This window comes from Podarcis liolepis (genome assembly GCF_965112155.1).
Source record: "Podarcis liolepis genome assembly, chromosome: 4".
In the NCBI taxonomy this organism is placed as follows: Eukaryota; Metazoa; Chordata; class Lepidosauria; order Squamata; family Lacertidae; genus Podarcis; species Podarcis liolepis.
In genome coordinates, this window is record NC_139558.1 from 27,562,305 (window position 1) to 27,574,686 (window position 12,382).

The window sequence follows — 12,382 nt, forward strand, 5'->3', positions numbered from 1 at the left end:
ATGTGGCTGCTTATTTTATGAACTGGCTTCATACACACATAATTTTAGGAGTGGGAGTAAATTTCGTGGGGCTAAATATCTAAATACTTAAGTGGTGTTGTGAATTTGGAAATAGGAACTAATCCCAATCCTGGGACTAACCCTGTTTGGCATTGCATTACCGCACAGTATATGTTAGTGCAAATGTGCAGGAGCTTAAAGGACAGTCCCTTGCCTTGAGGAGCTTACAACTGAAACTTTCAACAGGTTTCGCCAGGCTTACCTTTGACACTTTTGAGTTATGCTGCATTATTTTTATTTACGATTTCCCCCCATATCTTTTTGCAAGGAAAAGTGACTTGCAAGGAATTGAAATATAAAAATGCCCCCAAAATAAACAAAAATAAATAAACATACACACACACAAAAAAGCATGTGCTTTTCTACCCCATTAAATGAGGAGCATCAAGACAGGCTAAAAATGGTATCAGTTTTTGAGAACAAATATGTATTTGCCTGGCATTGGAAAGCTGAGTTTTCTTGGGGAGATCATTCTGCAATCTAGGGAATGGGGAAAACATTAATGAATAGTCCTGTTCTCTCATTGCAACCCTCTGCATGTCTGGACTTTCCCGGCTTTTCAGCCACAAAAGGAACTGGTACATAATAATTTTTGGGTGGCTAGATCCCCAACCCCAAGTCGAGACAGATTTCTACATTCATATAAAGGGAGCTAGCTTATCAATTTCTAGTGTCTGTGCTGTAATCTTCACCAGCACCAGCACTGAATGTGCTTCCCTCCACCTGACACTTGAGCCTTAGGCTTCAGAGTCTGCTCAATTCCTGTTAACTTAGCAGTACACCCTGTATGGACAATGTGGTACAGCCTCCTCAGCTAGAAGCAAGAGATAACTTCTCCAAGCCATGGGCAGTTTTGGAGAGAGCTACAAACCTCATCTTCTCCTTTCTTTGTTCAGGCTTTGTGTTGCATTTTTTACTTCCATACCTGTATCCTCTCAACTTTCAGTACCCTAGGCAACCAGTTTAATGACAACACACAGTCAACTGTGATGTCATAACTTGCAGCATCCTTTAGTTGTTCCCCATGACAGCGGGGAGATCATTTGGCAGACTTGGTGGAGAGAAAGAATCAGAGAGGGGTCAAGGCAGGTTTCCACACTAGCTAGATCAGCCACCTGCTAAATGTATGGAAATAGTAGCACTTAACCAATATCTTGAGTATTTTTTTCCTGAAAGAACTTACGAATCAAAGCTGTTGGCAAATCCACAAGAATGTAACTGGTTTTTTTGTTTACATGACTGCATTAAATATTTTTTTACGGATCAGTATAATTAAGCCCATTAATGAAAGACCTGGAAGAACATGGGCAGAATCCAAGGCTTATTTTCTTAATGTATTGCCTAACATTGTGGTCTCCTCCTGGCTTGTGTGTTCAGTCGCCTCTGAAGTTGAACAGGGCAATACAATCTCCACCCTTGCCTCATCGGCTGGAAAAACGAAATACCAATTTCCTCCGTTACGGGTTTGCAGGTAAGAAGTTAGCAAACTATTGCTTTGCTGCCATGAACTGATTAAAGTACCCTATAATAAGATGACATTTTGCAAGAGACGCTCAAGTTAACTTTGCACTATATTCATGTTCACTGTTGGGATACAGAACAAATTAAGTTACACAGGAAGTGTTCTGGTAACCTTGGTTTTTCTGTGTGTTTTAATAGTACAGAGTTGTATTTAACCTGTTGCTCATAATAAAACAATCTTTACTACACTAACACAAGCTGCTTCCCTAGCTCTGTGTTTGAAAGCTATTCAGCTATGCCTCACTGCTGGAAGTCCTTAATGGAATAAGTAAAAATCTATGTTTTCAAGCAGATCAAGCAAATGGGGGTGGGGGGCATCGTGCTAAAAACAAACATCTTTTACAACATTTGTGGACTAATTTTGCTGTTGGCTGTGCTGTTCCTGGCTGAAACAATGATGATTCAATTATTTCAGGAAACGTTTTCAATCGTTCTTTGCAACTGAGGCCACCACCATAAGACTTCTGGCAAAAGTTGTGCAGGTGTTATATTATCTGCTGGGGAGCTCCCTCTGGTGGCAACCACATATAAATCTGTTAAAAATGGGAAGAGTGCATGCAAGTGGACACATACAAGAGCAAAGGAGCAGTTGAAACTGGCATTTTTGAACGTATTTTTTAATATAAAAAAATTACATATATATGTGCATAGATAAATTGATAAATCGTCTGAAACTGGTATGGCATTCAGATCACGATACCAGTTTCAGACAATTTGAGCTGGTGCTAAAACACGCCAGCTCAAATTGCCTGCAGATGGGCTCCATCTGCCTGCTTGCTTGCACCTTTAAGGAAACCTCCTGTCCCACAGCTGAGCAACTGAACGAAGCCCTGATGCTCCTCTAGCTCGCGTGAGCTGGAGTGGTATGGGGGCTTTGTAGGGCTGGGCAGGGAGGAAGAAGCAGCCGTGATACATACCAGAGTCAGACATGATCATAGAATCATAGAGTTGGAAGAGACCACAAGGGCCATCGAGTCCAACCCCCTGATATATCAGCATATTGCGGTATTTAGCTGCTGAAATTTCACAGCATTGAAAACCAGATATTGCCCAGCCCTAAAGGGGCTAGGAAACCAAGTCCGATGAGGAATGTTTGAAGGAGTATCTTTATTCTGGAAAAGAGGCAAAATGGTAGCCATCGTCAAATATGTGAAGGTCTCTCACATAGAGGGGATGGGGAAGAGCCACCATAGTTCAGTGGTTGAGCATTTGCTTCTCATGCAAAAGATCTTTGGTCCAATTCCTGGCATGTCCAGGTAGGACAGGGAAGGGCCCTTGCCTGAGACCCCAGAGAGCAGCTACCACTCATTGTCAACAAAACTGAGCTTGGTGGGTCAGTGATCTGGCTGCCTGTCTAAAGCTCAGCTTCCTGTGTTCCAAAATATGGTCCTGCAAATATGTGCAGGATGCTGGCCGAGTAATGGTCCCACAAGTACTGCCTTCTGTGGGGCACACTAGGTAGCAATGAAAGTGTGCCAGAGTTTCTATCCTGAACAGCCAGTCCAGAAGGACACTGTGGTTCATGGTATCCATATCTGTTGAGAGGCTGCTGAGTTACAGTCTCCAATGTCTACTTGCCAAAGGTCATTAAGTAGAACCACGAAGGAAGTGTCAGTGGGAAACATGGGTCAGGAGATGCAGGAGTACAGAAAAAGAAACTTCCGACTTGAAGAACTATTGAGAGGAAGGGGTATGGCTGGAATCTAGTCTTTTGGGGCTTCATCCTGTCCCACACCTCAAGTGACTCATTTCCCATTTACTTTGACCTGCTACGTTAACTTCAGCATGGAAATCTGTGTGCAGAAGTGTCTTACAATATCTGCCTGCTGTTTGCATTCCACCTGACACAGAAATTTTGTGAGAAGTTTGGTTTCCCTGTACCAAAACAGTCATATGGGAGCATGACAGATCCACATATGTGCAAAAAGTCTTTGGATATAAGGTTATTGAATGCAGGCTATTGATTAAGGCTATTGAATGCAGCTCGTAATCTATTTAAAATAAACAGAACTCTTAACTTATTTGAACAGATCTATTTAAAAGATCATGCTTGCAATTCATTTTGGCTCTTTGGGTATTTCTCTTTTTTGAAGTATGTGAATTCCCGTTTTATGAAATATGCCGTGAAAATGTATCAAGAATTGAGTGTTCAGAGTTGGGGTGCTGTTACCACAAAGAAACGTGCTATAAGAAAGCTGTACCACGTAAGTAACTATAATTTTGTAGCCCAAACTCAATCTCAGTTGCCAACCTTAAGAGCAAATTCCCCTTTCTTCAAGAACATTTATTATTATTATTATTATTATTATTATTATCCCTCTGTGGCTGCTTCTAGAAAGCAGTTTTCCTGGGACAGCCAGAAATTAACTTGGCAATTACTGCACAAAAACGAGATGTGATGACGGGGGTTCGGGAGAGTAGGAAAGGAAACGTATCATTTCCCCTTTCTTCCCTCTTTGTATATAGCACATTGTATATAGCACAAGGAGAAGAGCTTTTCTTAAAACTCATGGTGTGCACTTCTCCTACACCCAAGTCCTTATTTCAAGAATCCTATAAGATCCCATCGCTTAAGCAAGGCAACTCCTATCGGCCCACCCTGTTTTTCCTTCCTCCTCTCCAATGGACACTATCAACACCCCATGGCTACTGAGCATGCTCATTCCTAGTTTCTCTCTCTCTGGCAGGAGAGCTCTTTTCTTTCATTTACTAATGAATATACTATGTATGTATATGTATATGTATGGATAGTAGTATTGCATCCATCAGCTTGACTTTACTGTGGATGGTTTTGTATCACAACCAAACTGACAGACATGGCACCATGAATTTTGCGACTGGAGGAAAGACAAAATGTCCCAGTTGTTCCTTCCAGTCTTTAACAGGAGCCTTGTAGTGTATTGAAGGTTTACAGCAGGGGTCAGCAAACTGCTGTCCACGGGCCAGATCAGGCCCACCAGGGTTCTAAATCCGGCCCGCCCGGCCATTTAAGAACCCACTGCGAAGCCAAGACTCACGGCGATGGTGACGGGAGGAAGAAACCAAGTGGTGGCTCTGCCAATCAATCGCCATGCCTGGTTTACCTCATGGCATGGGGACGTCTCTGCCACTCAAATGCTGCACTGCACCAGGCGCAGCGTTTGATTGGCAGAGACATCCCCGCGCTGCGCTGAGGTAAACCAGGCGCGGCGTTTGATTGGCAGAGCCGCCGCCGCTCTTCTGCTGCAGTGAAGTGGCCCAGGCGGTGGCCTTCACCTCAGGAAGATGAAGGGGTGGAAACACCTGCACGTGGCGGCAGATGCAGGCGAGGCACCAGCTTGTCCTTGTCTCCATCTCTGTGTGCCTTGAAAGAGGTGCACCGGGTAGTGCGTGCCGCTCTCGGCCAGCTCCTGCAGGCTCCCAGCTTCTGAGGCGCCCAGCTCCTGCGAGCGCACCAGCCCACTCTTCAAAACTTCCCGTCCGGCCCCCAACAGTGTCTGAGGGACAGTGAATCGGCCCCCTGTTTAAACAAGTTTGAGGACCCCTGGTTTACGGAGACATGGAAAATTATAAAAAGAGACGAAGTGGGGGGGGGGGAGGAATCATTATCCAAATATTTCCACTCCTGTGTTAAAGAACTCAGATTTGGGGCAGCCAGCCAATCTCATGCCTAAGTGCTTTAGAGCTATATAATGGAGTAGGCAGAAAAGTTTCTGGAAAGGGAACTTTGATTTTGCACAGGAATGGTGACGTTCCATTTTTTATTTATTTTTTATTGCATTTCATTTTCAGTGTTCTCTTTGCACTGGAATTCAATTGTGAACTTCATTCTGTCAGAAATTTGAAGTTGCATTTTTATTTTTAGAATACATGAAAGCGTTTATTTGCTTAATAGTGATCGTCATGGTGGCCTTCTGTATATTTGTGCTGTATAGGTAAGTTGACGCTTTATACAAACTTGATTAGCTAAATGTTGGCCTCCCATGAGTTACTTAAAATATTCCAGGATTTAGCCCCAAGAAAACGTTTCTAATGTTATAGTTTAGAAAAGGAGAGCAGGAGTTTATTTTTTTCTTCATATTGATTCATGAAAGAAGTTATGAGATCCACAAAAAAGAGGAGATTGAGAGATGTGTGGCTGAGGGGTATAGGTTTTGGACTGACTGACTGAATAAATGAATGAATGGGATAGTTCAATCTAGAGCCTATAAAATGCCTTTATTTTCTTTGTAAGAAAGTTTAGATCGTTTGTAATATTTTAAACTGGTTGCATCTGGAAGAGGGGGCTTTCTTGTTTGGTGGTCTAACTATATGGAAGAGTGGGAAATAATAATAATAATAATAATAATAATAATAATAATAATAATAATAAATAACTTTATTATTTGCACCCTGTCCATCTGACTGGGTTGTCCCAGCCACTCTTGGCAGCTTCCAACATACGAAAACCTAATAAAATGGTAGACATTTAAAAAGTTCCCTATACAGGGAATACATCACACCAATATATACCAGTAGAATTCTAAATTTAAAATCTTAAGCTTTAGATTCCTAAATTAATCAACATGCTGCACTGGGACAAGCAAGGCAATTTTCTTTGGTTTTATGTGTGTGTTTTCATCAAAAGGCTATTAATAGCTTAACTACAGGTAAGATCAGGGTCCCATTCCATCGAGAAGCACCTGTAAGGAAGCTTTCCCCAGGAATGGTTTCTCAGATAGCAAAGTGTGGGTAACCTGTGGCCTTCTGAATGATGTGAACTACAGATCCCCACACACCTACATAGGCCATGAGGACCAGGGCTGATGGGAGTTGTAGTCCAAAACAGCTGGAGGGCAAAACATTGGAACACCCCTGACATAAAAGCGCATGAACCCAATATTATCTTGGGACTGCACACTGCAGGGTGAGATAAGTGATAGAGAATGAGTTTTTAAATTTTAATCTTTGGGGAAACTTGGCCTGTATCAGTGGCGGACTTTGGACTCTCAAATTTTGGTGGTGCCCTGGGTGATGCTAAATTTTGGCACGCACACACCGCCTCATTCACTCTGTTCTACAGCATTGTTGTGGCACCCTCTGCTGTGCAATGCCCAGTATGGTCACATGGGTCTACCGTAAAACTGCCTCTTCTAGTATTACTGATCTTCAAGCTGAGGAGCTGCTAATGAGCTTTTGAGAAAATCCAGGGATTCCTGAAACTGTTTGAAAACCACTAGTTTAACATAAAGTCCGCCTCAATCCAACAGTGCAGTGTGGAATTTGTACTATTATTATTGTTATCAGAGTGGATAAAAATGATTAAAGAAACCAGATTTTTAAAATTTTAAAACAGATTTTTAAAATTTAAATTTAAATTGGATTTTTAAAATAAAAAGCTTTAGGAGAAAAAATATTTCTAAAGATAGTTTTCTATTTAAGTTACATTTAAGTTACATTATAGTCCAAAGGCTATTCATCAGGAAATAAGTACCGGTATTTGTTTTTTAAGTTTTTCATATGTGCCTAAAACTCAGTCTAAATTTTTCTTTTTATTGTTTAACCAAATCAGTTAACAAACATGGATACATATGCTATAATGTTATTGTTTTAGTTAAATTGTTTAAATTGTTATTAAGGAAATGATTTTTTCCTTCCAGTAAAGTACAGCAGAAAAGTTGTCCAAATATAAACAGTTAACTTATTAAACCTCACAATAATTTCCCAATTATCTGTCTATCTTCTAATAGTATAACCAAATCAGTAATTTTTGATATAATTGTAAAATCTACTCTGAAAATTTATTATTCCAAAAATGAAATCTTCATCTGGTTGTAAATTATAGATTATACCAGCAAGAATGAGTCTTTCTGTAAAAAAGAGATTTAAATCAATTCTAACTGACGTGATTTAAATCGTGATTTAAATCAATTTTATTCAAATCAAATCCACCCTGGTTATTATTAATAGCAAATAACAAAATTTCAAAACAGTTGTTGTGCAGGAAAAAAGAGAAAGTCATCTTTAGAGGAGGAAGTGAAAAGTTCATCAGATGAAAGTGACAGTTCTGCAGAGTCTGATGAAGATTAGCTCCAGGTATATGAAAAGTAAGTGGTTTTTGTGTGTGTGTTGCCCTGTGGAAGCAATCACTGAATGCTTTCTCATTATCTGATACAGTAGTGATCACTGGGGAAGTCCAAGATGGTATTCAGACATGTACATAGAAGCAAAAGTTTACTTAAGATCCCAGCTCAGATTCCATCCCTGTTAGGGATGGAGGCGAAATTTGATTCACATTCACATTTAAAACTGAATGAATCAAATTTGCACTTTTTGAAACGGTAAGAGAACTGAAATGCAGCCATCTTTTGAAATTCACCTTTTTAAAAAAATTTTGCAATGCAGTTCTCAAACCAACCAATTTTTTTTAAGGCATGCATTAGGAGAAATTGTGCATGCATAAAAAGGAACATACTAGTGAGCATAACATTCAGAAATGCCTAATATTAGGAGAAATGGCTGGCAAAAATGTGTCCACTAGTCAGAATCACATACAAAAATGTGTTAGGAGAAATTTGCACCAAATTTTTAAAGACATTTCATGAGGTTGTTGTTTTTTTAAAAATCACAAGTTGTTGCACAAATGCAGAGAACTGAATTGAAGATTGGAGAAAAGAGAAACAGAGAGAAGCAAAACTGACTGTTGTTTTGATTATATTTTAATGGATGCTTATTGCTGACTTTATTCTTAAATGCTGTATACTACCTTGATATATTTTTATGACCGTGTGGATTATCAATCAATCAATCAATCAATCAATCAATTCTCTTTCCAGCAGACAGCACTCAAAGTACTGATTGAGACAGAAAGGGTTAGTACTGGAAGTGGACATGTCAGAAAAAAAATTGCTCGCTCTCTCTCTTTCTGGATTTGATTGATTCTAAATCCAAAATCTAAATTTTGTTCTGTTTAGCTCTCACTGCATTGTAGAATGGCAAGACAGAAGTGGACACCAAACTTGGATTTAATTTGGCCATGATGACTTCATTGCTTACTAAGAGCCTGCCCAGCGCTGACTCCTGAAACAATAGGGTCTTATTAAACAAGTCCCAACTGTGCCCTTTTAAAATCTTACTGTGCTTGCTTTAGAATAGCTGCAACATGCCCATTAAAAAGAAAATTAAAAACCCCAAAATCCTAAGAGGCAGTTATGGAGTTGTGTTGGAAGGGGAGGTTTGTGCACACACACAAAATAAAATTTTGTAAAAAAAAAAGCTTGGTTCAAAATCTTTCCCAAAGGGTGTGTACAAATGATGTTTAATTCTAGAATCAATGGGGACTTGTTTTTCCCACTTAACATACTGCAGGGGCAGCAGTCAGGGATTATGGTAGTGGTAGTCTGAAAACATTTGGAAACCCATGGGTGAGAAAGGCTGCTGTAGACAGTACTGAGGTAGATGGATCAATGGCCCTATGTTCCTATATCTGCTCATCTCTTAGCACACTAGTGTTTCTTGACACACTAGATTGCCCCGTACCATACATTTAAAGCACATTCAATGCACATGGCTTCCCCCAAAGTATCCTGGTAACTGGTTTGTGAAGGATCCCGGGAATTGTATATCTGTGAGGGTAAACACTACAGTTCCCATGATTCTTTGGGAGAAGTCCTGCCCTTTAAATGTGTGGAACTGTCGCCCCAACCCCCACAGTTTGAGAATCACTGCATCACACGTTTCATTATTCCAGTACATATGGTGAAATCATAGCTGGGAAGAGAAACCTGGCTGCTATTATGTTCAAGTATATCCTTTTCAAGCAAAATGCTTCCCAGTTCATCATAAATGTTACCAAAGGTCCCCTTTGTCCACCTCCTTGAATAGCTTCTTTTCTTCCCTGCTATCCTTGTTGCTTGGAATTAAATTCAAAGTGTTGCTTTATCAAGCCCATTTGTTGTTATAGTCACTAGTTGATTGCAAATGTACATCCATTCTCCCACCCCCCTCCAGCCTTTTAAAAAGGGCTGATCACTATGGTAACCATATTACAGAAATGATCTTTTCGCCTGGTCTCCTCAAAACGCCCTTCAGAAAAAAGGTCATTTGGCATTAACATTTTCTGACGAAAACTTGAAATGTTGGCGGCATTGAGACTATTCAAGGCTCCTTGCCATGGTCTTATTTTTATCCCTCCTTCCCACCCCTCTTAACCACCCCATTATCTATATTCCAGAACAATATCAAAACAATGCCAAATATTGATGCCCCACATAAATTTGAGGTTGCAGCAGTTTGCACATGTTTTGAAATATGAAGATTCTATTGAAAGACTGCCCTAGGAGAGAAATTAATGGCAGTATTCTCTCCCTCCCATCTCCTTCTCTTTCTCAAGGACGGGGGAAATGTCGTTTGAGTACACACTTTTGCTCCATGAATGTTAGTGTGCAATGGATTCAATGGATGAGGAGGACCATTGATTCTGAATCATCAAATCGCTGTTTGTCTCGGAGAACTAAAATAGCAACGCCAAAGGTTAGCGTTCTAGGGAGAGAAGTGCTGAAGGGGTTAGGCTAGCAAAAGGGGGGACGGACCCAGTTCTGATTATAATAACAGAGTCGTAGGTTAACAATACAGAAAATTATGCCCATTCTTTCTCATGCCACTTGTATTCAGCTTGATTGGACATGGTGTCTTGGTGGTACTGTCCAGGATACTAATATTTGTATCCCAGAGGGCAAAATCTTCAATGGATTTTTTTTCAAGTGCTTCTCTCGCATTTTGATAATGGGTAAACCAGTTAAAAGTTTGCCCCCCCCAAAAAAAAATAGGGAGGAAAGGTGAGTGTTAATTCACGTTGATAGGTATGTGCCATTGGTAGAAGGTTCGTGCCAAAGCCATCCTAACTTCATTCCTCCTCTTTGCCCAGAGTGCTGCAAAAGACTAAGAGGATGTTCGTTTAATTGGAAAGCCTACTGAGATCTAAGGCAGCTGAGGCAAAGGAAGCACTCTTTCTTTGCTCAATGGCACTGGCTGAAGGATGTATATAAGGTGGCCTTATTAAAGTGACAAGGCAATTTAATTCTTTTGTGCACAATGATTCTACTTCATTGATTTACAATGGGAAGGATATAATTTTGCTAGTGTTGGCAAAAAGCTCAAATGTCAGGCTTTTCAAATTGCCATACTTGCCTTGTTCGGGATGAATAATGAATAAGTCACCTTTTGTCTCCTGTTAAATATTCTTGAATAAATACAAAGAGCACGGGAGACATAAATGATCGCCCGATTTTTTTATGTTTAAAATAAAGATCAACATTGTGATAAATGGTTGAGAATGTTCCAGGTGAAGTAATATGACTCTGCTGATAATTATGTTATCAATTATAGAACCGTCCAGGTGTAGAATGTGTGGCAGGAAGACAGACCTGCAAAACCCAGCATGCCAAACATCTCTGAAGGGGAGAAAACCAATTTACAAAGCTTATACAGACCGGGAAAATCTTGAACATGAGCATTCTGAAATTGCTTTGATACGTGCGTTCATCTGCAACTCTGGCCAGTGTAAATTGTTCTGCACCAGATTTTGCAAAGTACGCAGCAATTGCAGTTCACTTCAGTTGGGCCTGAATACTGTGTTTTCAAAGAGGAAAAACCAGACATCCTGGCTAAGAGAAAAATAATGACTTCACCACACTCAGTAGTAATCTGCAAATTCTGCAAGCCCCAAGAAAGCACCCTACTGTATTCATATTTGTACAGTTTGCTTATTCCATGTCCCAGCAGAGCTTAACAGGGTAACAATAGGGGAGGGGAATCTATTCAAATGGATAGCATCCTGCAATTTGCATTTTCCTTTTCATTTGAAAAATACCATCCCATGTTAATACATGGAGATTTATGTGGAAGAGGCCTTTTACACTACCATCCCATAACTTCCTGATCAGCTGCAACATCTAGCTAAATCCTGCTGTTTTTCACTATATTAGTTAAGTCACTCTCCTCCTGTCATCCTAGAATGTGGAAGTGGTCAAGTTAAAAGATGATTGAAGGGTTAACGTTTGGTGTAGCTTGACTATAGGGGAACTTCTATTTCCTTGTTCTGTAGTTTAAGACTAGCCAGGGCAACAATAATGAATTTCATTTAAAAAATGGTTACTCAGCTGTCGACTCAGCTGAACTTTGGTCTTAATGTTCAATATTTTAAATATATTCACTTGGTCCAGTAAAACCTATCATCAGTATATGAATTGTACATGAATTAGATCCTGTGGCATGCTGTTCTCATCCAATAATTTCAATTAGGTTAATTTCTACCTTAATGCTGAGGGTGTTTTTTCCCCTTTGTGTGGACACAACTTAGATTAAATTTTATGGAAAAAGTAGTATTTTCTTTCTTTCTTTCTTCAAATAGGTAGCTTTAAGAAGGTTTGATGAAAGCTCGACACAGAATGACTGTATTGATCCATGCACTTTCATTCAACCGGAGCATTTGAATAAGAATTTCACAGAAATTCATACTTTGCTGGCCTAGACAGAATCATGTAATTATCTCTGTAAGAAAGTTTATGCAGAAATCTGGACAATTGAACAGCAGGAGGTGGGGCGGGTATGGCATGTGTAAATAAATACAAAGTTGGGAGGCATTGTTAACACCGCTGGGGGATTTAAAAATTACACTGTGTGAACCAGATACAGGCTGGGCATCAAAGGTTGGCATCATAGGGCTCAAGCCTTCAATTTACCTGAGGGTATCACTGCTGATCCCCCCGATGCATCCTTCCTCTTCCTCACGGTTGCTCCCTGTTCAATGGCACTCTCTCAATTTCGGAGCAATGCAAAGAGA

At 40.1% G+C, this 12,382-nt stretch overlaps 1 protein-coding gene across 4 annotated transcripts; it reads left to right on the top strand.

Annotated features, from left to right (window-relative positions):
• The first annotated feature begins 110 nt into the window (after nucleotides 1-110).
• Nucleotides 111-12,127, top strand: TEX29 (testis expressed 29). Of its 4 annotated transcripts, none has more exons than XM_083501407.1 (5): nucleotides 111-1,531; nucleotides 3,675-3,785; nucleotides 5,426-5,495; nucleotides 7,533-7,646; nucleotides 11,951-12,127. In XM_083501407.1, exons 1-4 carry the CDS (start codon nucleotides 1,345-1,347, stop codon nucleotides 7,627-7,629), a joined length of 465 nt encoding a protein of 154 aa, XP_083357533.1. In that variant the 5' UTR covers nucleotides 111-1,344; the 3' UTR covers nucleotides 7,630-7,646; nucleotides 11,951-12,127. The 4 variants fall into 4 exon arrangements, with proteins under 4 accessions (XP_083357533.1, XP_083357532.1, XP_083357531.1 ...); XM_083501406.1 differs by lacking the exon at nucleotides 11,951-12,127 and adding an exon at nucleotides 10,466-10,618; XM_083501405.1 differs by lacking the exon at nucleotides 11,951-12,127 and adding an exon at nucleotides 8,514-8,735.
• The last annotated feature ends 255 nt before the right edge of the window (nucleotides 12,128-12,382 follow it).

Bases quoted from the DNA above. Each gene is read 5' to 3' on its own strand.
- TEX29 (XM_083501407.1), top strand. From the start codon at position 1,345: ATGAAAGACCTGGAAGAACATGGGCAGAATCCAAGGCTTATTTTCTTA. The intron at 1,532-3,674 runs GTAAGAAGTTAG...TCTTTTTTGAAG, and splicing joins CCTCCGTTACGGGTTTGCAG to TATGTGAATTCCCGTTTTAT. The intron at 5,496-7,532 runs GTAAGTTGACGC...ATTTCAAAACAG, and splicing joins TGTATATTTGTGCTGTATAG to TTGTTGTGCAGGAAAAAAGA.